This window comes from Coregonus clupeaformis, chromosome 6 (assembly GCF_020615455.1).
Source record: "Coregonus clupeaformis isolate EN_2021a chromosome 6, ASM2061545v1, whole genome shotgun sequence".
In the NCBI taxonomy this organism is placed as follows: domain Eukaryota; kingdom Metazoa; phylum Chordata; class Actinopteri; order Salmoniformes; family Salmonidae; genus Coregonus; species Coregonus clupeaformis.
The window spans coordinates 31,138,616-31,165,057 of record NC_059197.1 but is presented as its reverse complement, the minus strand read 5'-3'; the positions used below and the strand labels follow the sequence as shown (position 1 = coordinate 31,165,057).

The 26,442-nt window shown below is 45.9% G+C and overlaps 1 protein-coding gene across 1 annotated transcript in view; it reads left to right on the top strand.

Annotated features, from left to right (window-relative positions):
* bckdha (branched chain keto acid dehydrogenase E1 subunit alpha) overlaps positions 1-26,442 on the top strand; it is a 47,469-nt gene that overhangs the window by 16,791 nt on the left and 4,236 nt on the right. Inside the window, exons 2-5 of the mRNA XM_041878172.2 lie at positions 17,158-17,334; positions 19,813-19,899; positions 21,830-21,938; positions 25,314-25,475. Coding sequence (XP_041734106.1) covers positions 17,158-17,334; positions 19,813-19,899; positions 21,830-21,938; positions 25,314-25,475 — 535 coding nt within the window. The remainder of the gene's footprint in view (positions 1-17,157; positions 17,335-19,812; positions 19,900-21,829; positions 21,939-25,313; positions 25,476-26,442) is intronic.

Here is a 26,442-nt window from a genome sequence, read left to right as displayed (position 1 = left end):
CATCCCTGTCCAAAGGGGCATCAGGCAGGGATGCCCAATTTCAGGGCAGTCATATAGTCTGGCGATTGAACCAATGCTTTGTTTTTTAAGAGCGAGGCTGTTAGGAGAATTTCTCTCTCTAATTCAACCTAAGCTTGAATCATTACCAGAGGTTGTAAGGCTCTGGTTTTAATCATAAATTATTCAAGGTCCACAACCAACAAGAATGATCTGTATGTTTATTCATGGAGAGCTCTGGCGCCCAAAACCCATACACTCCTGTTTTATACTCCTTTACACACAAAGGCACCTTGCTCCGCCCACCTTTAGGAGGCTTTCTTAAACAGTTTCCACCTTTCTCCTTACTCTGGAATGTTTAGTCCCGCCCCCCTCTGTTAGTGGGTTGGTTGACACTACATTCTAATTCTAACACTGTTTACACATTTTATACTGTATTTGGGGTGAAATCCTTTAGTCATTAAGCTTAAAATACAAATTAATCTATCAATCCACCCCTTTGACTAAATGGTTTCATTTTCAGGATAAATGTATTACATATTCAGGATAAATCTCAGAGATCACGTCAGAACTAATAAACATTTCATCCAAGTGCGGTCTTTCAGGGTCCAAATCCTCGTCATCCACCAAGCCTGGAGGATCGTTTTTTCACATTCCCCTGGTCAGAGTCCGGAGTCAGTCCATCTCTCATCATTGTTTAGATACTGCATTTCACCAACGCCTGATTCACCAATCCTCGGACACAGGGAACAAGACAACAACCACATAATACAAGAATACCCATACAAACACTGACCGCTCCTAAGATGGTGGCTGCTAGGGTTTTCCATTTACCAAATATTTCATCAAACCCCCCTATCCACGATGTACTAACTTCTGAGTTCTCAGTTCATTCTTCACTTAGTGCAGTTAATTATGTAAGAGCTCTGGTGACTGTCCCATCCAGTGTGGTGTTGTTAGGGATAAATGTGCAACAATGGCTTATCATTCTATAGACACCGGCCCTTTCTGCCTGATCTAGAACCAACCTCTACTAAGTTATGAGCGGGATGGCGGATAATCGCTCAGAGATCCCCTTTACTGCATCTCTAGTCTGGTCAATAAATCGTTGTTGGTTGTAATAGATATAATTTATCCAATCCACATTTTTGTTTATTGTCACCCACCAGAAAATTTTTGTGGTAAAACCCTCCCATATTTGATTCATAGCTTTGTATACGTCTGGAACACCCCTGGGGATGCCTATACCATCTATCCAAATTGGGCTATTTCCTTCCTGACCTATATTTCTCCTCCTCCTGATTATTCTTCCTGTCACTGGTCTTTGAAGACTAATTCTTACAGGTTTGGACCAACAATACTGGTGCACAAGTACCCACCCATCCTTCTGGTAATGTCTGTCAAATGCTCCCTTTGTTAGTACATGCCCACCACACATCAGTCAGAGGGATGGTAAGGTTCCTAATTTTTCCCCTCCCTTCCTTATCTAAATCAGTCACATTAATTATCTCCTTACAGCCATCAAAATCACCCAAGTTACGGGTGCCATTTCTATGTCTGTAACACTGGTATTCGCCAGGAGTTAAAGTGAATCTAGGTGCAATTGGGCTCTTTTTGATTGGACCCCAGGTCTAATACACAGGGAAACATTGCCTTTGGCATTGGGGCGGTCAACATTGTCGGTCGCCCAATGGAGCATGCATAACAATTGGTCTCCCCCAAGGCCCTAGCGGTGTACTTCATCCACTTTAACCAGAGATTCTCATCAGGGACCCCCTCCATTTCCCCTTGGTTCCATTCTTGGAGGAGAAAATCTTTCATAGTGGACGGGTTAGTCGAATTGACTCCGTCATCCCTTGACTGATCTACTCGGTCTATTGCTATTAATGACAGTACCTGTGCCCTCCATATCTTTTGACTCCATCAAATGTAATCTTAGACAAGTATCCCATCCGTATTTGTCCGCGCAAGCCCAGTAAGTTCTTTTCATGTCCTCTTTAGTGACCTTTACTATTGTTACTACCATCTCCGTGGGGATGTCGTTCTACCTTCTTATCCTCCATCTGGACGTCCAGCCCCCCCCGTCTCATATCTCCGTCCCCCAGTATGTCTAAATACCTGAGCCCAGGAACAATCCGCCGAGGGAGCTGAACATGAATACAATGGGATCTTATAATCCCACGTTGCTTGCTTATCCGTCCTGATAAGATCCCTGATCCTAATTTTGAATCTTACTCCCCACCCTTCTCTGACTCCTATTTTGTAGATCACTCGTCCTTGACGGTCAGTATGTCGGGTCGCTTCCCTTTTATTTCTTAATAATGGTAAGGCCATAGCGTAATTGGTGCGAGGTGGTGGTGGATCTTGACATACCAAGACTATTGCCGAGACTATGATGCAGCTCAGGGTCCCCCATATTCCCAAAAACCGCCAACCCTCTCCTGCCTTTTAGTCCTTCTGCTTGGTATCACCCCATACTCACACCCTAAGAACACACTACAGTGATGATAGGTCGGGGTAGGAGATCTTCGTTGACAGAGGTGATCCCCGGACCCTATTGGTCCAGTTCTGCTCTCCAACTCTGTGTGTGTTTCAGTGGTGCTTGTATGTGGTCTTACCTCCTTGCAGTGGGTAACATGGACCCAGGTTCCTCTCTCTGCTATTCTAATGGCAAAGGCGGTGACCAATATAACCTGATAGGGCCCTTCCCAACAGGCCTGCTTCCAATTTTCCTTCTAGTGACTGGATGCTCACCAGTCACCTGGTTAGATAGTGTCACCTTCTCCTTTAGTTCACCTGTGGGGCACAAAACCTCTGACATACGGGTGTGGTTAATAAACTATCTTCACACATGTTCAGATTAATCTAACAATTTCTGACTGCATTCTCTTTCTAGACTGTATCTAAAAAAGATTTTTTTTTTAAAGTATTTTGTCCTCTCCTTCGTATATTATTTAATCCTACAATTAGGCTCTTCCCCCCTCTTGACACATAGTTCTGCTCATGTGTCAATATTACCACCTACCTAAACAATTCCCTTAGGTAATTTATCAACCAATTGCCATGCCTTTCATTTTTGAGATTGTCTTTTGCTTCTTTATTGCTCCTCCCACTTCCTTTGTCTTTATGGCGGCTAAATTCGACTTTCATTCAGTTCAGAATCAATTAGTAATCCAATCAATCAATCTCTTATCTTGTAAAAACATTTATGTTTAGTTCAAACTCTGTTCTACCCCGGCTCTCCCGGGCTTGACCTGAAGACTGATTGTTGGACATGACAAGTCCATATTTAGGTCACCTAAGTCTTCTGCCTAGCAACAAAGAATAAAAACCTCTATGTTCGTGATTAACCCAGTTATCTCTAATAGCCCACAAAAAAAACCTCATCTTTAAATCACGACCAATGTCATATCCCTCTTTACTCTCTACCATTTGGGTAACATCCCTGATATATGTATGCCTCCTTAGAGTTCTAAATGATTTTACCATGGGCTGCCATTGCCTTCCCATAGATAAGATCACTTAATTTACCCGTATGCAGTACATAATGGAGTACCCAAGCTTTACAGCAGTCTATCATTACCAAAAAGCTCATCATTCTTCATCTATTTTTTTTTTCTCTAGTCCCTATCCACCTGATCCTATTGCTAAATCAATGATCTAGGCAATAGCTGTCTCGCCTTGGATTTTACATTCCTCTGATTACTGCAGCTATTTGCATTAATTTAGGTTCAAATATCCCCCAACAAACCGTTCCATCCCACAGCATAGCAAACACCACCCATGAACTGCTGAAAATCCCCTAAATTCAACATAACAACCCTTTATAAACATCATGCTAGGTGTGGTGTTTTTTTATTTGAAAAACCCAATTGAAAAACAACAATCAAAGATAGCCAGGCCCCAATTAATTTGGTAGCTCCCTTTTACGACCTAAATACTGCCTAACTCCACTACTGCTCCCCCTAGCCCTGAGCAATATTCCAATGAGGTAAGCTAATCTCTTCCTCCTGGTTATACATTTTGTTAACCTTCAATTACCATCAGTAATCTAAAGATGGTAGTACACACAAAACATGATACAGATATCCCCAGTCCTAACCCATCAATAATGTTTGTATCAATCTAATTCCTCCTAACTAATCCATAAAACCACTCAAAATTCCTCGAGTATCCAATGATTATTTAATTGATTACCCTAAATCTGCTACATGTGATCTCATTTCAAATGATCCATTATCCATTATTTGTTCAACCCCCTTGGAAAATCTGTCTCCCCTTCTATTGTTCCTGTCCCCCTTGTAAATGTCATATTTCAGTTTTTAGCCAATACAATCACGGTTACATCAAATGTTCCCTCAGTTAATGGTATTTCCTCCCTAATATTTCATACTTTTCTTATTTCCCTAAATGAGATTTAATCCCTTGCCTTTCCTCTACTATCCTTATATCATTACTGGATCAATGATAATAACTGTAATAACTATCAATAATAATTGTAATAACTATTACAAATTATATTGTGCCCTTTTTCTGATGTTATAATTGTAGCCTATTCCATCACTTTAGTTTAAAATATAAGTTTCTTTATAACATCCAGAACCCACCACAGGCTGGCGCTATTCCCCCAGCACAACAGCCAATGCCACTTGCTTCCCCGTAACAAAAATAAATTATCGTTCTAAAATGTACCAACTATTTGTATTTTCTCGCTAACCCATTTCAGTTCGCTATTCAATCTCTTTAACCGTTCTCTCTGATTCGGCCCCAATCAATAAAACAAATACTTGATATCGTTGATAAGCATACACTTAATGACATTCCTACCATCTGAACTATGTACTGTCTCTCACCTCCCCCCTAGACCTATCTAGAATACTACTAAAGCTATCTAATGCAACTTTTAATACACGTAAAAACTCTCTCTCCCTACACCCATTCCCCATTGAATAAGTGCGTCTTCCTAGTTACCCCATAACCACGCCTCAAATCTTTTATTCAGCATTTAACCAACCAAATACTAAGTAGTATCCGGTTATCATTCATCCCCGCCGTTGAATTCCCTCATACACACATATTTCACCTTATGCCATTGAAATGCCCAACACAACATAATAGTTCAATGGAACCCTCTATTGGCTCTGCTACTATTTATACATTACTTCTATAACCACATTAGTTATGGTCCGATTACCCATTAAACCTTATCACATGATCAAACAACGGCACAACCTTAAACTGTCACGGTTTACTAAGCCAGAACCCAGAAGCAGACCAGGACAAGGTGAGTTGAAACGAAGGTGAGTATTTATTTAACAGATTCAAAAAAACGATGCAGAATAATCCAGGGGACAGAGCGGGCGGCGGAGATGAGTTGGTGGAGGTGCAGTGGCAGATCCAATAATGGCTCGGCAGCCGCCGACAACCAGGCAGGGGTTGGGTGAAGGTTCCGGGAGATTGACTGCAGATAGAAACAAAACGGAGGTCAATACACGGCAAGCCAACAAGGTGCAAAACAACAAAACTAACGCTAGAAACTCCAAGGCTGATACACTGACAAACATACTATTCATGGCTAACGATCCGGCAGGGAATGGATGTCAGGTCAGAGCTTATGAATGGTGATGATCAGGACCAGGTGTGCAGATCGCTGTTGAGATGCAGGTGCGGTTAATCGGGAGATCTCCCGCCTAGCAACGTCGCCCGGCAACCAGGCAGGGAGCGTTCAAGAACCCTCAGGAAACTGGAGATTCCGAGCAGAAAAATGGCAGCACAGGCAGGAACCGACTCAGGATGCAGGGTTCATGACAGTACCCCCCCCCTCCGACGAACGCCACCGGGCGGACTACCCGGAGCGCCAGGATGGAGGCGGTAGAAGTCACGAAGGAGGTCAGCATCAAGGATCTGACGCCGAGGAATCCAACTCCTCTCTTCAGGACCATACCCCTCCCAGTCCACGAGATACTGGAAACCCGGCCCCGCCGTCTGGAATCCATAATGCGGCGCACCGTGTAGGCAGGACCACCTCCGATCATCCGAGGCGGAGGGGGTAACAGAGGACTGAGGAGAACAGGCTTGAGGCAGGAGACATGAAAGGTGGGATGGACTCTGAGCGTTCTAGGTAACTTGAGTCGAACCGCAACAGGATTGATCACTTTCTCCACCACAAACGGACCAATGAACTTCGGTGACAGTTTCCTAGACTCAGTCCGCAGAGGAAGATCCCGTGTGGCCAACCAGACCCTATCTCCGATGGTATAGGTGGGGGCGGGAATCCGGCGACGATTCGCCTGGAGCTGATACCGGTCAGAAACTCTGAGGGCCTTTCTGGCCCGATGCCAGGTCCGGTGGCAACGACGAATGTGGGCCTGAACAGAGGGCACTGAGAGATCCTTCTCCTGAGAAGGAAACAGGGGGGGTTGGTAGCCGTATAGGCACTGGAAGGGAGACATCCCAGTGGCAGATGTAGGGAGAGTATTGTGGGAATACTCAACCCAAGGCAACTGAGAGACCCAGGAGGTGGGGTTGGAGGAGACAAGGCAGCGTAGCGTGGATTCCATCTTCTGGTTGGCTCTCTCCGCCTGACCATTAGACTGGGGGTGAAAACCAGATGTGAGACTGACTGTAGCTCCAATGGCCAAACAGAAGGACTTCCAGACAGCAGAGGTAAACTGAGGACCATGGTCGGAAACTATGTCACTGGGCAACCCGTGGACCCTGAAAACCTCCCTAACCAGGATCTCGGACGTCTCAGAGGCAGAGGGAAGCTTGGAAATGGGCACAAAGTGGGCGAACTTGCTGAATCTGTCCACGATAGTCAAAATGACCGTGTTCCCCTCAGAAGAGGGCAACCCAGTGACAAAGTCCATGGCCAGATGCGACCATGGTCGCCGGGGAATAGGGAGGGGGTGAAGTAGTCCAGAGCTGGGCCGATTGGCACTCTTATTCTGCGCACACACTGGACAGGCAGCAACAAACCTCAGAGTAACTTCTCCCATGGCAGGCCACCAAAATCGTCTGCGAAGTAACGCCATCATCCGAGCCACGCCAGGGTGACAAGCCATCTTGCTGGCGTGGGACCATTGGAGGACAGCAGAACGAACCGACTCAGGCACAAACAACCGACCGGGTGGACCGTTACCGGGATCGGGCTGCGTCCGAAGGGCCGCCATAACCTCCTCCTCAATTCTCCACATCACTGCTCCCACGACACAGTTCCGGGGAAGAATCGTCTCGGTCTTGGCCCCACTCTCCTCCGTCTTGGAGAACATCCGGGACAAGGCGTCCGCCTTGCCATTCTTAGACCCAGGTCGGAACGTCAGGGGAAAATTAAAGCGTCCGAAAAACAAAGCCCACCTGGCCTGACGGGAGTTGAGACGTCTAGCCGATTGCACGTAAGCCAGATTCTTGTGGTCAGTCCAGACAATAAACGGTTGCTCCGCCCCCTCCAACCAGTGGCGCCACTCCTCCAAGGCAAGCTTCACCGCGAGCAGCTCCCGGTTACCCACATCGTAGTTCCCCTCCGCAGACGAAAGACGACGAGAGTAGTAGGCGCAGGGATGGAGTTTACCGTCAGTGGAACATCGCTGGGACAGGATGGCGCCAACCCCCACATCAGACGCATCCACTTCAACAACGAACTGACGGGCCGTGTCAGGTTGAGAGAGAATCGGTGCGTTGGTGAATCGCCTCTTCAAATCCAGGAACGCTCGGTCCGCCTCAGGATTCCAACTGAAGGTCCTGGTACTGGAAGTCAGGGCAGTTAAAGGAGCGGCCACACGGCTGTAATCCCGGATGAATCTGCGATAGAAATTCGCAAACCCCAGAAACCTCTGGAGCTGCAATCTCGTACCGGGCTGGGCCCAATCCAGAACCGCCCTAACCTTCTCCTGGTCCATTCTAATCTCTCCCCTGGAGATGATGTACCCGAGGAAGGATGTAGTGTGGGCGTGAAATTCGCACTTCTCGGCCTTCACGAACAGGCGATTCTCCAACAATCGCTGCAGAACCTGCCTGACATGCTGGACGTGGCTGGACGGTTCCTTCGAGAAGATAAGAATGTCATCCAGGTAAACGAACACAAAGAGACCGATCATATCTCTCAGGACGTCATTCACCATACTCTGGAACACTGCTGGAGCATTGGTCAGTCCAAACGGCATCACCTGATACTCGAAGTGACCCATCGGTGTATTGAAACCAGTCAACCACGCGTCCCCCTCTCTGATCCGGACCAGGTGATACGCATTGCGTAGGTCTAGCTTGGTGAACACAGTAGCACCCTGTAAGGAGTCGAAAGCAAAGCTCATCAAGGGCAGGGGATACTTGTTCTTGACCGTGATATCATTCAACCCCCGATAATCAATACACGGTCGAAGAGAGCCATCCTTCTTACCCACAAAGAAGAATCCTGCCCCCAGGGGTGATGACGAGGGACGAATGAGACCAGCAGCTAGGGACTCCTTGATGTAGGTCTCCAAAGCCTCACGTTCAGGTCGGGAGATGCTGTATAACCGTCCCTTGGGATAGACAGCTCCAGGGAACAGGTTTATGGCACAATCATATGGTCGGTGGGGAGGGAGTGACAGAGCCCTCTGCTTACTGAACACTTCCCCCAAATCGTGATATGTCTCGGGAACCAGGGACAAATCTGGGGGTTTAGCCTCAATCACCTGACTGGGAACAGAATGGGAACAGGCAGTATTGAGGCAGTTAGCATGACAATCAAGGCTCCAACTAGTTACCTTGCCAGTCACCCAATCGAACGTGGGATTGTGTTCTTTCAGCCAGGGGTATCCAAGGACCAGAGGAACATGGGAAGAAGGCAGAATGAAGAATGAGAACCTCAGAATGATTACCTGACAACAGCATCTTAACCGGTTCAGTCCTCATCGTGATACGTGCCAGACTACTGCCGTTCAGAGTGGTAGCTTCAATGGCTTCCGGTAATCGCTCCTTGGAAAGCCCCAGCTGTTCCACCACGTCGGCATCAATAAAGCTTCCATCGGCACCTGAATCGACGAAATCGTTAATCGCTAAACTCTGATTCCTGTTCATGAGGGTAGCCGGGAAACGGGGTCTGACAGAGGTATTGAGAGGTTGAAACTGGCTCGCTAAAAGTCCTCCCAACTTTAGCGAGCCGAGCAGTTTGACGACCGCCGGGAACAAGTGGAGATGTAATGTCCCAAACTACCACAGTAGAGGCAGCAGTTGGTCTTACGTCTATGTTGGCGCTCCTCCTTGGTTAACCCGTGCCGCCCCACTTGCATGGGTTCAGAATCTGGAGGTAGGACCTCTCCACTAATCCCGTGTGGTGGACAATGATCGACGCATTCTGGTCCACCCCCTGACCCGACTGGAAACTGAGAAGCTGATTGATTGGACGTGCCCCATTGCTTCTCCCTCCTTCTCTCTCGAACTCTGTTATCCACCCGAATAGACAAGGCTACCAAGCTGTCCAGGTCACTAGGCTCCGGATAGGAGATCAACTCATCCTTGAGTTGCTCCGACAGCCCCTGGTAAAAGGCCGCTTGCAGTGACTCCTCATTCCACCCACTCTCCACAGCCAATGTCCTGAATTCGATAACGAAGTCGGCAACGCTGCGAGTTCCTTGGCGAAGCGAAAACAGGCGCTTAGCTGCGTCCATACCTCGGACGGGATGGTCAAACAGCTTCCTCATCTCGGCCGTGAACTCCTGGTATGAAGCCATTCAGGTGTCCTGTCGTTCCCATACGGCTGAAGCCCACTCCAGAGCTCTACCACGCAGCAATCCAATGACAAAGGCGATCCTAGCCTTGTCTGTGGCATAAGAGTGGGGCTGTAGATCGAACACTAATCCACACTGCATAAGAAAAGAACGGCATCTTCCCAACTCCCCCTCATATCTATCAGGCGTCGGAACCTTGGGCTCACGGAAGGGCACAGCTCCAGAAGCGGCAGGCGAGATGGGTGAAACCGGTAGTGGATTCTCCACCGGCAAACTGAGCTGAGCTTGGATCTTCGTCAGACTGGTAGAAAAGTTCCGAACTGACAACGCTATCTCCTGTAGTGCCGTGCTATGTTGTCCCAACATCTTCTCCTGATGGGTAATGGCATGGCGAACAGAGTCCAGGTCCGCTGGGTTCATTTCTGGCCGGATCGTTCTGTCACGGTTTACTAAGCCAGAACCCAGAAGCAGACCAGGACAAGGTGAGTTGAAACCAAGGTGAGTATTTATTTAACAGATTCAAAAAAACGATGCAGAATAATCCAGGGGACAGAGCGGGCGGCGGAGATGAGTTGGTGGAGGTGCAGTGGCAGATCCAATAATGGCTCGGCAGCCGCCGACAACCAGGCAGGGGTTGGGTGAAGGTTCCGGGAGATTGACTGCAGATAGAAACAAAACGGAGGTCAGTACACGGCAAGCCAAAAAGGTGCAAAACAACAAAACTAAAGCTAGAAACTCCAAGGCTGATACACTGACAAACATACTGTTCATGGCTAACGATCCGGCAGGGAATGGATGTCAGGTCAGAGCTTATGAATGGTGATGATCAGGACCAGGTGTGCAGATCGCTGATGAGATGCAGGTGCGGTTAATCGGGAGATCTCCCGCCTAGCAACGTCGCCCGGCAACCAGGCAGGGAGCGTTCAAGAACCCTCAGGAAACTGGAGATTCCGAGCAGAAAAATGGCAACACAGGCAGGAACCGACTCAGGATGCAGGGTTCATGACAAACTCATCCCCGCCGGCTGGTAGCCCAGTAACCAAGCGCACCGTCTCAGTAACAGAGGTCGCCGGCTCCAACTCCCGAGCCGACAGGCGAAAAATCTGCCAATGTGCCCCCAAGCAAGGCACCCAACCCCCACTGCTCCTGCAAGTCGCTCCTCCGGACCAGAGCGTCTGCCAAGTGACCAAAAATGCAAATGTAAATATTCTCTACTTTCTCACTCATGACGTACGTCTACGTTTGAGTGAGAAAGTTCATACATATGCATCGTTGGAATTTTATAGGTACCTCTCAAATAATCGCTTCGTGGTGTTTTTAGCCAATTCTTAATCGACACGAATCATTTTTTCAAACATTTTACCCGTTGAACCAAAAAATAGACAGTCCTATCTCCGACACTGCCCTTTCCTTTACCCCTGCAGTCACGATAGTTAAATATTCCTTTGTTACCGTTAAAGCACTTTCGCGCTTAAAAAAGACCCTCGCTGTCTCTAGCCCCTCCCCTCGCTGTTTTTTCAAATCCGTTCCACAGTTTACATGCATCTGCCTAATCATACTTCTAATTTTTTTACATCTAGATGCCCAATAAATCCCTACCTCTTCTCCCAAATGGATCCATAAAACATATTTCTTTGATCTCTTCCTAACATATATCTTTCATCCCCCGTTAATTCTCGGACCTCTTTAGAAGATAAGAAAATAAGAAATCCCCCCCTTTAGTAATAATTCAATCCATAATTATTCTCCTAGGAGCTATCATTTTAGTGTGTCTCTTGAGCCAATGTATGATCTGCTTTTGTAATTAACCATTTAAAATTATTTAACCCCTAACCCAGAGTTTTTTATTTAAAACTCCGGTTTCATGAAAAGAGTCAGATAACCATTTTTTCTCACGCGAGTTATTTTTAGCTCCTTCCTTGAAACAATTATCACGTATTCCGATGGATTCTCAAATCTCACACGTACACAACATTATACAATCATTTGCCAAACCTATTTGTAACCTAGAGGTCGTAACTGCTCCAGTTTACAGAGTTATAGCAAAGCCCCAGTTGTTTACGCGACTTTTGACCTGTTTAATGTATCCATAGCACACGACGAAAATCATCCCCTCCCTGTTTATCGTAACACTGCACCCAGTACAATCTCGATAAAAACTAGTTTACATTGGTGATGGCCATTCACCCCGTGTCATTTCGGACTAGATTATTTTGGTAATAGCTATTTACCTAGGGTCAATTTCAGACCCTCCCCGTTTAGTAATAATTATTACTTCCTTTGCGATTTTGGTAACTATTCTCTGCCCTTCACAAGAATTACTTATTCTTATACAAGTTCAAATCATTTCACCAAAATTCATGAATAAAAATGACTGACCTTTTCCTTGCAGTTTGGATTTAAATGCTTTTTCAAACTCGTTAACTTCTTTATCGTTCATAAGAGTAATCACCGGCCTGTTTATAACCTTAACGTCGAAGGCCAGGACTATTCTCCACGGATGCAATCATCCGCCCGTGCACGGTTTCGGTGTTCTTAGAACGACAAAGACGTATTTAAGATCCGGCTCGAAGGACCACTCTGTTAGGATAATTTCTATCTCTAATTCAACCTAAGCTTGAATCATTACCAGAGGTTGTAAGGCTCTGGTTTTAATCATAAATGATTCAAGGTCCACAACCAACAAGAATGATCTGAATGTTTATTCATGGAGAGCTCTGGCGCCCAAAACACATACATACTGTTTTATACTCCTTTACACACAAAGGCACCTTGCTCCGCCCACCTTTAGGAGGCTTTCTTAAACAGTTTCCACCTTTCTCCTTACTCTGGAATGTTTAGTCCCGCCCCCCTCTGTTAGTGGGTTGGTTGACACTACATTCTAATTCTAACACTGTTAACACATTTTATACTGTATATTTGGGGTGAAATCCTTTAGTCATTAAGCTTAAAATACAAATTAATCTATCAGAGGCTTACTGGTTTCTCTGTGCCAGGGGTTATGAAGGGTCCCACGATAGCACTGTCTGCGTATGCAGATGACGTGACAGTTTTTATTACAGGGGGTGAGGATGTTAAGGTTCTCTCAAACACTTTAAAGGTGTATGAGGGGGGCCTCCTCAGCTAGAGTCAATTGGGGAAAGAGTGAAGCGCTGTGGGCAGGCCAGCTTCAGATGGGGTCCGCTCCACGGTTACCAGGGGGGCTTCAGTGGGGCAGAGATGGGATGAAGACTGGGGGTTTTTCTAGGCTCCGAAGTCTTTCAGAAAAAGAACTGGGAGGGTGTAGTGGAGAAAGTGTGTGCCAGACTGTCAAGATGGAAATGGGTGCTGCCCCAGCTGTCTTATAGGGGAAGGGTACTGGTAGCTAATAACCTAGCTGCCTCTACCCTGTGGCACAGACTAATGATTTTGCAGCCACCAAAGGGTCTGATACAAGATCTTCAGAGGACCCTTGTCAATTTCTTCTGGTCTGGACAACATTGGATTAAAGCTTCAGCCCTGTACCTGCCACTGCACGAGGGTGGGCAAGGCCTGGTGGACATTTCTTCCAGGATCATGGCTTTCCGGCTTCAAGCAGCCCAGAGACTGTTGTACAGTGATGGTTCTAGCTGGGTTGACACAGCCTACACATTGATGAGGAGAGTGGGCTGTTTGGGCTTAGATAAGCACCTTTTCCTCTTAAAGCTGGAGGGGGGTGAGTTGCCTGGCCTGACTCCATTTTATGAGTCTGTTATGCAGGCTTGGAGTGTTCTGGTCAAGTCCCGTAAGGCCTGCACGCCACCAGGGATGTGGCTTTTTGAAGAGCCTCTTTTTCACAACACTGCCATCCAGTCCTGTGTTCTGGGTTCAGCTAGCCTACGTTCATGCCTGTTAGGCGTGGGGTGTACTAAGCTGGGTCATCTGATGCGGAACAGGAATAGGTCGTTGGAGGAGCTGGGAGAAAGAGCGGGGATCCGATCGTCTCGCCTACTGAGAAAGGTTGTCGCTGAGGTCTGTGACTCCTTGCCAGTACTTCATCTGCAGTATGTGACTGACACTTCCAATTCTGATCGGTGGAAGGAGGGTCTGGATTATGTGTTCCCTGCACTGATTGTTAGTGCTGCGGCGGGGGCATTCGAGGAGGACGTGGGGATGCTGCTTTCCTTCGATACCCCGGAGCTGGGGGAGTTCAAGGAGGTGGGAAAGAAGGCCATGTACAGAATATGTGTAAAGGTGTCCCATGCCTCTTCCCTGGAAGGGGTAAAATCGACGAGGTGGGCGGGTGTGCTTGGTCCAGGTGCCTCCCCAAAAGGCTGTTGGCGATCATTATACAAACTGCCTATTGATAAGAGGACAGCTGACCTCCAATGGAGGATAATACATGGAGCCATAGCCACCAACATGTATCTGGTACACCTGGATCCTACTGTTGGGGAGGAGTGTCCATTCTGTGCTGAGTCTGAAACTCTGGCACATCTGTTTTTACAGTGTCCCAGGTTGGTCGGGATGATTGACCTGATCACTAATTGGTTCTCAACGTTGGGCGAGGTTTTCTCTTCTCCACTGTATATATTTGGGCCAAAGTACAGGTTTAGCCAAAAAGGTGTAGTTGTGTTGCTTAATTTTGTGTTAGGGGCAGCAAAATTAGCGATATGGAAGACCCGAAAGAACAGTATTCGGGGACAGGGGTCTGTGGATGTGGTGGGAATGCTGGAGGGAATGTTGGCAGCGAGAATAAGGGTTGAGTTTGCCTATTATAAACTTGTCAACAATATTGATCTTTTTATGAGTATATGGGGTATTCAGAGGCTGTTGTGTTTAGTAACTGTGGAGGAGGAATTGGAGTTGTGTTTTTAATTGATGTGTAACTACGGTTTTGTATGAGTATTTATTGTGAGGTGGGCTCCCAGACCCAATAAAGATTATTTAACTCTCTCTCTCTCTCTCTCTCTCTCTCTCTCTCTCTCTCTCTCTCTCTCTCTCTCTCTCTCTCTCTCTCTCTCTCTCTCTCTCTCTCTCTCTCTCTCTCTCTCTCTCTCTCTCTGTCTCTGTCTCTGTCTCTGTCTCTGTCTCTGTCTCTCTCAATTCAATTCAATTTAAGGGCTTTATTGGCATGGGAAACGTATGTTAACATTGCCAAAGCAAGTGAAGTAGATAGTAAACAAAAGTGAAATAAACAATAAATATTAACAGTAAACATTACAATCAGAAGTTCCAAAAGAATAAAGACATTTCAAATGTCATATTATGTATATATACAGTGTTGTAACGATGTGCAAATAGTTAAAGTACAAATGGGAAAATAAATCAACATAAATATGGGTTGTATTTACAATGGTGTTTGTTCTTCACTGGTTGCCCTTTTCTTGTGGCAACAGGTCACAAATCTTGCAGCTGTGATGGCACACTGTGGTTTTTCACCCAGTAGATACGGGAGTTTATCAAAATTGGGTTTGTTTTCGAATTCTTTGTGGATCGCTGTAATCTGAGGGAAATATGTGTCTCTAATATGGTCATACATTTGGCAGGAGGTTAGGAAGTGCAGCTCAGTTTCCACCTCATTCTGTGGGCAGTGTGCACATAGCCTGTCTTCTCTTGAGAGCCAGGTCTGCCTACGGCGGCCTTTCTCAATAGCAAGGCTATGCTCACTGAGTCTGTACATAGTCAAAGCTTTCCTTAAGTTTGGGTCAGTCAAAGTGGTCAGGTATTCTGCCACTGTGTACTCTCTGTTTAGGGCCAAATAGCATTCTAGTTTGCTCTGTTTTTTTGTTTGTTCTTTCCAATGTGTCAAGTAATTCTCTTTTTGTTTTCTCATGATTTGGTTGGTTCTAATTGTGTTGTTGTTGTCCTGGGGCTGTGTGGGGTCTGTTTGTGAACAGAGGCCCAGGACAAGCTTACTTAGGGGACTCTTCTCCAAGTTCATCTCTCTGTAGGTGATGGCTTTGTTATGGAAGGTTTGGGAATCGCTTCCTTTTAAGTGGTTATAGAATTTAACGGCTCTTTTCTGGATTTTGATAATTAGCGGGTATTGGCCTAATTCTGCTCTGCATGCATTATTTGGTGTTTTACGTTGTACACGGAGGATGTTTTTGCAGAATTCTGCATGCAGAGTCTCAATTTGGTGTTTGTCCCATTTTGTGAATTCTTGGTTGGTGAGCGGACCCCAGACCTCACAACCATAAAGGGCACAACCATAAAGGGCAATGGGTTCTATAACTGATTCAAGTATTTTTAGCCAGATCCTAATTGGTATGTCAAATTTTATGTTCCTTTTGATGGCATAGAAGGCCCTTCTTGCCTTGTCTCTCAGATCGTTCACAGCTTTGTGGAAGTTACCTGTGGCGCTGATGTTTAGGCCGAGGGTATGTATAGTTTTTTTGTGTGCTCTAGGGCAACGGTGTCTAGATGGAATTTGTATTTGTGGTCCTGGCAACTGGACCTTTTTTGGAACACCATTATTTTTGTCTTACTGAGATTTACTGTCAGGGCCCAGGTCTGACAGAATCTGTGCAGAATATCTAGGTGCTGCTGTAGGCCCTCCTTGGTTGGTGACGCTCTCTCTTTACCACTGGAAAGCGGCCCAATTCTGCCCTACATGCATTAGTTGGTGTATTTCTTTGGACTTGTAGAATTTTCCGACATAATTCTGCATGTAGGGCTTCAATTGGATCTTTGTACCACATTTTAAAGTCCAGTTTATTGAGTGGCCCCCAAACCTCACTTCCGTAAAGAGCTATTGGTAGGATTACGCTGTCAAATATTTTGGTCCAAATTCTAATTGGGATGTTGATTTTTAAAATAATTTCATTTTTATTGCATACAATGCTCTGTGGGCTTTTTCTTTGAGTGCATTCACTGCCATATTCAAGTTTCCCGATGCAGATATGGTCAGACCAAGGTATGAGTAATTTTTTGTGTGTTCAATTATGGTGTTGTTCAAAGTAAATTTCTATTTGTGTTTCTGACATCTGGGTTGTCTCTCTCTTTCTCCTTTTCTCTGTCTGTCTCTCTGTCTCTCTCTCTGTCGCTCTCTCTGTCGCTCTCTCTGTCTCTGTCTCTGTCGCTCTCTCTGTCTCTCTCTCTCTGTCTGTCCCTCTCTGTCTCTCTCTCTGTCGCTCTCTCTGTCTCTCTCTCTGTCGCTCTCTCTGTCTCTCTGTCTCTCTCTCTGTCGCTCTCTCTGTCGCTCTCTCTGTCTCTGTCTCTGTCGCTCTCTCTGTCTCTCTCTCTCTCTCTGTCGCTCTGTCTGTCTCTCTCTGTCGCTCTCTCTGTCGCTCTCTCTGTCGCTCTCTCTGTCTCTCTCGTTCTCTCTGTCTCTGTCGCTCTCTCTGTCGCTCTCTCTGTCTCTGTCGCTCTCTCTGTCTGTCTCTCCCTGTCGCTCTCTCTGTCTCTGTCTCTGTCCCTCTCTGTCGCTCTCTCTGTCTCTCTCTCTGTCTGTCTCTCCCTGTCGTTCTCTCTGTCTCTGTCTATGGCTTAGGGAGCGCTCAGACAGCAGCCGTTTGACTCCTCAGAAGAGAAGCCCCAGTTCCCCGGAGCGTCAGCGGAGTTTATTGATCACCTGGAGTTCATCCAACCTAATGTGATCTCTGGGATCCCCATCTACAGGGTCATGGACCGGGCCGGGAAGATCATTAACCCCACAGAGGACCCACAGGTAACAGTACACACAGTACTAGTTCATACTACACAGGTCTTTAACCCCTCAGATGACCCACAGTACTAGTTCATACTACACAGGTCTTTAACCCCTCAGATGACCCACAGTACTAGTTCATACTACACAGGTCTTTAACCCCTCAGATGACCCACAGGACTAGTTCATACTACACAGGTCTTTAACCCCTCAGATGACCCACAGTACTAGTTCATACTACACAGGTCTTTAACCCCTCAGATGACCCACAGTACTAGTTCATACTACACAGGTCTTTAACCCCTCAGATGACCCACAGTACTAGTTCATACTACACAGGTCTTTAACCCCTCAGATGACCCACAGTACTAGTTCATACTACACAGGTCTTTAACCCCTCAGATGACCCACAGTACTAGTTCATACTACACAGGTCTTTAACCCCTCAGATGACCCACAGTACTAGTTCATACTACGCAGGTCTTTAACCCCTCAGATGACCCACAGTACACACAGTACTAGTTCATACTACACAGGTCTTTAACCCAGTCTACTGCAGGTGTCAGTACAGTATACTACATAATATCCAAGGTGCACACAGTTAGAATTAGAATCCCTATCTCTATGACTACCACTCTGTATTATACAGCACCTTGTCCATAGAATTAGAATCCCTATCTCTATGACTACCACTCTGTATTATATAGCACCTTGTCCACAGAATTAGAATCCCTATCTCTATGACTACCACTCTGTATTATACAGCACCTTGTCCACAGAATTAGAATCCCTATCTCTATGACTACCACTCTGTATTATACAGCACCTTGTCCATAGAATTAGAATCCCTATCTCTATGACTACCACTCTGTATTATACAGCACCTTGTCCATAGAATTAGAATCCCTATCTCTATGACTACCACTCTGTATTATACAGCACCTTGTCCACAGAATTAGAATCCCTATCTCTATGACTACCACTCTGTCTCCTGAGTGGCGCAGTGGTCTAAGGCACTGCATCGCAGTGTTAACTGTGCCACTAGAGATCCTGGTTCGAATCCAGGCTCTGTCGCTCATGGGCGGCGCACAATTGGCCCAGCGTCGTCCAGGGTAGGGGAGGGAATGGCCGGCAGGGATGTAGCTCAGTTGATAGAGCATGGCGTTTGCAACGCCAGGGTTGTGGGTTTGATTCCCACGGGGGGCCAGTATAAAAAAAAGATGTATTCACTAACTGTAAGTCGCTCTGGATAAGAGCGTCTGCTAAATGACTAAAATGTAAAATGTAATGTAAATGTATTATACAGCACCTTGTCCACAGAATTAGAATCCCTATCTCTATGACTACCACTCTGTATTATACAGCACCTTGTCCACAGAATTAGAATCCCTATCTCTATGACTACCACTCTGTATTATACAGCACCTTGTCCATAGAATTAGAATCCCTATCTCTAGGACTACCACTCTGTATTATACAGCACCTTGTCCATAGAATTAGAATCCCTATCTCTATGACTACCACTCTGTATTATACAGCACCTTGTCCATAGAATTAGAATCCCTATCTCTATGACTACCACTCTGTATTATACAGCACCTTGTCCATAGAATTAGAATCCCTATCTCTATGACTACCACTCTGTATTATACAGCACCTTGTCCATAGAATTAGAATCCCTATCTCTAGGACTACCACTCTGTATTATACAGCACCTTGTCCATAGAATTAGAATCCCTATCTCTAGGACTACCACTCTGTATTATACAGCACCTTGTCCACAGAATTAGAATCCCTATCTCTAGGACTACCACTCTGTATTATACAGCACCTTGTCCACAGAATTAGAATCCCTATCTCTATGACTACCACTCTGTATTATACAGCACCTTGTCCACAGAATTAGAATCCCTATCTCTAGGACTACCACTCTGTATTATACAGCACCTTGTCCATAGAATTAGAATCCCTATCTCTATGACTACCACTCTGTATTATACAGCACCTTGTCCATAGAATTAGAATCCCTATCTCTAGGACTACCACTCTGTATTATACAGCACCTTGTCCATATAATTAGAATCCCTATCTCTAGGACTACCACTCTGTATTATACAGCACCTTGTCCATAGAATTAGAATCCCTATCTCTATGACTACCACTCTGTATTATACAGCACCTTGTCCATAGAATTAGAATCCCTATCTCTATGACTACCACTCTGTATTATACAGCACCTTGTCCATAGAATTAGAATCCCTATCTCTATGACTACCACTCTGTATTATACAGCACCTTGTCCATAGAATTAGAATCCCTATCTCTAGGACTACCACTCTGTATTATACAGCACCTTGTCCATAGAATTAGAATCCCTATCTCTATGACTACCACTCTGTATTATACAGCACCGTGTCCATAGAATTAGAATCCCTATCTCTATGACTGCCCTCCCTGGCTGATTGGCTGATTATGTTTGCCCTTCCTTCCTCCCCCCAGCTCTCCAAGGAGACAGTGTTGAACTTCTACCAGAAGATGACCCTTCTGAACACCATGGACCGGATCCTCTATGAATCTCAGAGGCAGGTGAGAGAGATACCACATGGGTCTGTGGTGAGGGCTGCGTACCAAATGGTACCCTATTCCCTATAGGGCAGTACTTTTGACCAGGGCCCATTTGGTACACTTCCCTGGTCTTTCTATTGATCATGGACATGGCTGTGTTTGACAGTGTGTCAGTAGAGATCAATGTGACAGGACTCTAATGATGTGTGTTGCAGGGTCGTATTACCCTAGACAGGACTCTAATGATGTGGGTTGCAGGGTCGTATTACCCTAGACAGGACTCTAATGATGTGTGTTGTAGGGTCGTATTACCCTAGACAGGACTCTAATGATGTGGGTTGCAGGGTCGTATTACCCTAGACAGGACTCTAATGATGTCTGTTGCAGGGTCGTACTACCCTAGACAGGACTCTAATGATGTGGGTTGCAGGGTCGTATTACCCTAGACAGGACTCTAATGATGTGTGTTTTGCAGGGTCGTATTACCCTAGACAGGACTCTAATGATGTGGGTTGCAGGGTCGTATTACCCTAGACAGGACTCTAATGATGTGTGTTGTAGGGTCGTATTACCCTAGACAGGACTCTAATGATGTGTGTGTTGCAGGGTCGTACTACCCTAGACAGGACTCTAATGATGTGTGTGTTGCAGGGTCGTACTACCCTAGACAGGACTCTAATGATGTGGGTTTTAGGGTGGTATTACCCTAGACAGGACTCTAATGATGTCTGTTTTGCAGGGTCGTATTACCCTAGACAGGACTCTAATGATGTGTGTTGTAGGGTCGTATTACCCTAGACAGGACTCTAATGATGTCTGTTTTGCAGGGTCGTATTACCCTAGACAGGACTCTAATGATGTGTGTTTTGCAGGGTCGTATTACCCTAGACAGGACTCTAATGATGTGTGTTTTGCAGGGTCGTATTACCCTAGACAGGACTCTAATGATGTGTGTTTTGCAGGGTCGTATTACCTAGACAGGACTTTAATGATGTGTGTTTTGCAGGGTCGTATTACCCTAGACAGGACTCTAATGATGTGTGTTTTGCAGGGTCGTATTACCCTAGACAGGACTCTAATGATGTGTGTTTTGCAGGGTCGTATTACCCTAGACAGGACTCTAATGATGTCTGTTCTGCAGGGTCGTATTACCCTAGACAGGACTCTAATGATGTGTGTTTTGCAGGGTCGTATTACCCTAGACAGGACTCTAATGATGTGTGTTTTGCAGGGTCGTATTACCCTAGACAGGACTCTAATGATGTGTGTTTTGCAGGGTCGTATTACCCTAGACAGGACTCTAATGATGTGTGTTTTGCAGGGTCGTATTACCCTAGACAGGACTCTAATGATGTGTGTTTTGCAGGGTCGTATTACCCTAGACAGGACTCTAATGATGTCTGTTCTGCAGGGTCGTATTACCCTATACAGGACTCTAATGATGTGTGTTTTGCAGGGTCGTATTACCCTAGACAGGACTCTAATGATGTGTGTTTTGCAGGGTCGTATTACCCTAGACAGGACTCTAATGATGTGTGTTTTGCAGGGTCGTATTACCCTAGACAGGACTCTAATGATGTGTGTTTTGCAGGGTCGTATTACCCTAGACAGGACTCTAATGATGTGTGTTTTGCAGGGTCGTATTACCCTAGACAGGACTCTAATGATGTCTGTTCTGCAGGGTCGTATTACCCTAGACAGGACTCTAATGATGTGTGTTTTGCAGGGTCGTATTACCCTAGACAGGACTCTAATGATGTGTGTTTTGCAGGGTCGTATTACCCTAGACAGGACTCTAATGATGTGTGTTTTGCAGGGTCGTATTACCCTAGACAGGACTCTAATGATGTGTGTTTTGCAGGGTCGTATTACCCTAGACAGGACTCTAATGATGTGTGTTTTGCAGGGTCGTATTACCCTAGACAGGACTCTAATGATGTGTGTTTTGCAGGGTCGTATATCCTTCTATATGACTAACTATGGAGAGGAGGGAACACACATCGGCAGCGCTGCAGCTCTCGACCCAAGGGACTTGGTGTTTGGCCAGTACAGGGAAGCAGGTAAGGATTCAATAGGGTTCAGTGAGAGGATTAACTGTTGACATCTCACCACTGTTTTAAGGATACTCCAAGTCGATATTCATGTAATAACGAGGAATTCCCCTCGACCACGCCCACAAATTGGTTGAAAACAAACTTTCTTTCACATTGACCCCTAGTGTAAAAGAGACAACTTCAGAAATAACTAAACATGCCGAAAAGCTGCTGTGTGTAACTAGGTCAAAAATCCCGACCAGTGGTTCGCAATGCTCCCACGTAGGGAAATAGAGCCTGGGGGAAGAGCCTTGTGGCTTCAGGCTATGCTGAGTGGGAAATAGAGCCTGGGGGAAGAGCCTTGTGGCTTCAGGCTACGCTGAGTGGGAAATAGAGCCTGGGGGAAGAGCCCTGTGGCTTCAGGCTACGCTGAGTGGGAAATAGAGCCTGGGGGAAGAGCCCTGTGGCTTCAGGCTATGCTGAGTGGGAAATAGAGCCTGGGGGAAGAGCCCTGTGGCTTCAGGCTATGCTGAGTGGGAAATAGAGCCTGGGGGAAGAGCCCTGTGGCTTCAGGCTATGCTGAGTGGGAAATAGAGCCTGGGGGAAGAGCCCTGTGGCTTCAGGCTATGCTGAGTGGGAAATAGAGCCTGGGGGAAGAGCCCTGTGGCTTCAGGCTATGCTGAGTGGGAAATAGAGCCTGGGGAAGAGCCCTGTGGCTTCAGGCTATGCTGAGTGGGAAATAGAGCCTGGGGGAAGAGCCCTGTGGCTTCAGGCTATGCTGAGTGGGAAATAGAGCCTGGGGGAAGAGCCCTGTGGCTTCAGGCTATGCTGAGTGGGAAATAGAGCCTGGGGGAAGAGCCCTGTGGCTTCAGGCTATGCTGAGTGGGAAATAGAGCCTGGGGGAAGAGCCTTGTGGCTTCAGGCTATGCTGAGTGGGAAATAGAGCCTGGGGGAAGAGCCCTGTGGCTTCAGGCTATGCTGAGTGGGAAATAGAGCCTGGGGGAAGAGCCCTGTGGCTTCAGGCTATGCTGAGTGGGAAATAGAGCCTGGGGGAAGAGCCCTGTGGCTTCAGGCTATGCTGAGTGGGAAATAGAGCCTGGGGGAAGAGCCCTGTGGCTTCAGGCTATGCTGAGTGGGAAATTGTGGGACCCCGGTGTCCAAGTAGGTTACATGTAACTGTAGCTCTATGTGTGGAAAACATTTCATCACAGGTAAGACGTTTAACTTGTTTAGTAGAGTCTGTTTGTAACTCCACTCACTACTTGTAGCTGTATAGTCTGTTTGTAACTCCACTCACTACTTGTAGCTCTATAGTCTGTTTGTAACTCCACTCACTACTTGTAGCTGTATAGTCTGTTTGTAACTCCACTCACTACTTGTAGCTGTATAGTCTGTTTGTAACTCCACTCACTACTTGTAGCTGTATAGTCAGTTTGTAACTCAACTCACTACTTGTAGCTGTATAGTCTGTTTGTAACTCCACTCACTACTTGTAGCTCTATAGTCTGTTTGTAACTCCACTCACTACTTGTAGCTGTATAGTCTGTTTGTAACTCCACTCACTACTTGTAGCTGTATAGTCTGTTTGTAACTCCACTCACTACTTGTAGCTCTATAGTCTGTTTGTAACTCCACTCACTACTTGTAGCTGTATAGTCTGTTTGTAACTCCACTCACTACTTGTAGCTGTATACTGTTTGTAACTCCACTCACTACTTGTAGCTGTATAGTCTGTTTGTAACTCCACTCACTACTTGTAGCTGTATAGTCTGTTTGTAACTCCACTCACTACTTGTAGCTGTATAGTCTGTTTGTAACTCCACTCACTACTTGTAGCTCTATAGTCTGTTTGTAACTCCACTCACTACTTGTAGCTGTATAGTCTGTTTGTAACTCCACTCACTACTTGTAGCTGTATACTGTTTGTAACTCCACTCACTACTTGTAGCTGTATAGTCTGTTTGTAACTCCACTCACTACTTGTAGCTGTATAGTCTGTTTGTAACTCCACTCACTACTTGTAGCTGTATAGTCTGTTTGTAACTCCACTCACTACTTGTAGCTGTATAGTCTGTTTGTAACTCCACTCACTACTTGTAGCTGTATAGTCTGTTTGTAACTCCACTCACTACTTGTAGCTGTATAGTCTGTTTGTAACTCCACTCACTACTTGTAGCTGTATAGTCTGTTTGTAACTCCACTCACTACTTGTAGCTGTATAGTCTGTTTGTAACTCCATTCACTACTTGTAGCTCTATAGTCTGTTTGTAACTCCATTCACTACTTGTAGCTCTATAGTCTGTTTGTAACTCAACTCACTACTTGTAGCTCTATAGTCTGTTTGTAACTCCATTCACTACTTGTAGCTGTATAGTCTGTTTGTTTGTGTTGTTGGTCTTGACTAGCTTAATGTTCCAGTCGGTAGCTAACTAGCGCTCACTCACATGGCTGCTAGCGGCGTCATGAAAAGGGGCCTGAGGGAGGCTCTACAATATTACGCTTTGAGTAGTGGGAACCTCGGGAGTCATCTTTAGACATGTACTTTTCTTAAATCTAGTTTTGTAATTGACTAAAACAAGCAGACAACAAAAAAAAATGTTTTAAAAAGTCACGTTTTTTTGCTGTGAGCCAATGGGGTAACCACATGTTGTTTTCCCCACAGGCGGGCAGGGCCGCGACGTTCTAAAACCGACTGGGAGTATTCAATGGGGTTCAGTGAGAGGAAGAACTGTTACACTGTTCCGCCTCACTGATTGGACGGTCATTTGATACAGCTTTGCTTCAAAGCGGAGTGAAACACTGACGAAACTAAATCATGGATTTACTGTTATTGTAAATAATGCATTAACTCAGCCAATAACAAACCATTCATTAGAGCACACCGTAGCAAATCGTTTTGCAACGGAAAACAAAAACAAGTTTCTCTTATTGGACAAGTGCAGGTAACCCCTCCCTGTTTCAGCCCTTTTTAATACCGTTTGGAGCCTAGTGAATACGACCATGTCATCCATGATGTGTCAAACTATTCACAAACAGACAGTGCTAATTAAGCTTCTAAATAATACATTGACTCTCATTCAGTGTTTAACAGCCCTCTGTGTCCTGTAGGGTTAGGGTTAACAGCCCTCTGTGTCCGGTAGGGTTAGGGTTAACAGCCCTCTGTGTCCTGTAGGGTTAGGGTTAACAGCCCTCTGTGTCCTGTAGGGTTAGGGTTAACAGCCCTCTGTGTCCTGTAGGGTTAGGGTTAACAGCCCTCTGTGTCCTGTAGGGTTAGGGTTAACAGCCCTCTGTGTCCTGTAGGGTTAGGGTTAACAGCCCTCTGTGTCCTGTAGGGTTAGGGTTAACAGCCCTCTGTGTCCTGTAGGGTTAGGGTTAACAGCCCTCTGTGTTTCTGTCCGGTAGGCGTGCTGATGTACCGTGGTTTCCCCCTGGACCTGTTCATGGCACAGTGCTATGCCAACGTTGACGACCTGGGCAAGGGTCGCCAGATGCCCGTCCACTACGGCAGCAAAGACCTCAACTTCGTCACCATCTCCTCTCCTCTGGCCACCCAGATCCCACAGGGTGAGCCCCTGCCCCTGTCTCAGGCTAAATATCTAGGGCTAGGAGTCTCTCCTGTCCTGACCATGGTTGGGGTTAACTCCATTTCAATTCCAGTCAATTCAGAATGTAAACCAAATTCCAATTCCAAATGTTCCTAATTGAAAAGCAGTGAAGAGAATTGGAATCTCGGGTCTTCCTGAGTTGAAACAGAGTTAACCCCAACGCTGCTCCTGACCATGTGACCTGGCTAGGAAACACTCCGGGCCCTATTTAGCTACTGGTTATATCTGGGCTCAGAGTTTGTTCATGGTCAGGTTCCAGTTTTTTTCAGTCCACTTCACTTTACTGGCCATTATTCAGGCACTTCTTAAACTCTTGAGTTAAAAGACTATCAACATTTATAGACTACACTGGCATAGATTATACATCTGGGACCTTGTAGTCCTTACTCTTGTGTACTAACCCCTACCTTTCTGCATGTACTAACCCCTACCTTTCTGCAGTGGTGGAACAAGTACTCAATTGTCATACTTGAGTATACCTTAATAGAAAATGTCACCCAGTAAAATACTACTTGAGTAAAAGTCTAAAAGTATTTGGTTTTAAATATACTTCAGAATCAAAAGTAAAAGTAAAAATCATTTCACATTCCTTATATTAAGCAAACCAGAAGGCACCATTTTCTTGTTTTTATTTACGGATAGCCAGGGGCACACTCCAACACTCAGACATAATTTACAAATGAAGCATTTGTGTTTAGAGAGTCTGCCCGATTAGAGTAGTAGGGATGACCAGGGATGACCAGGGATGACCAGGGATGACCAGGGATGACTAGGGATGACTAGGGATGACTAGGGATGACCAGGGATGACCAGGGAGGACCAGGGAGGACTAGGGATGACCAGGGATGACCAGGGATGACTAGGGATGACTAGGGATGACCAGGGAGGACCAGGGATGACTAGGGATGACCAGGGATGACTAGGGA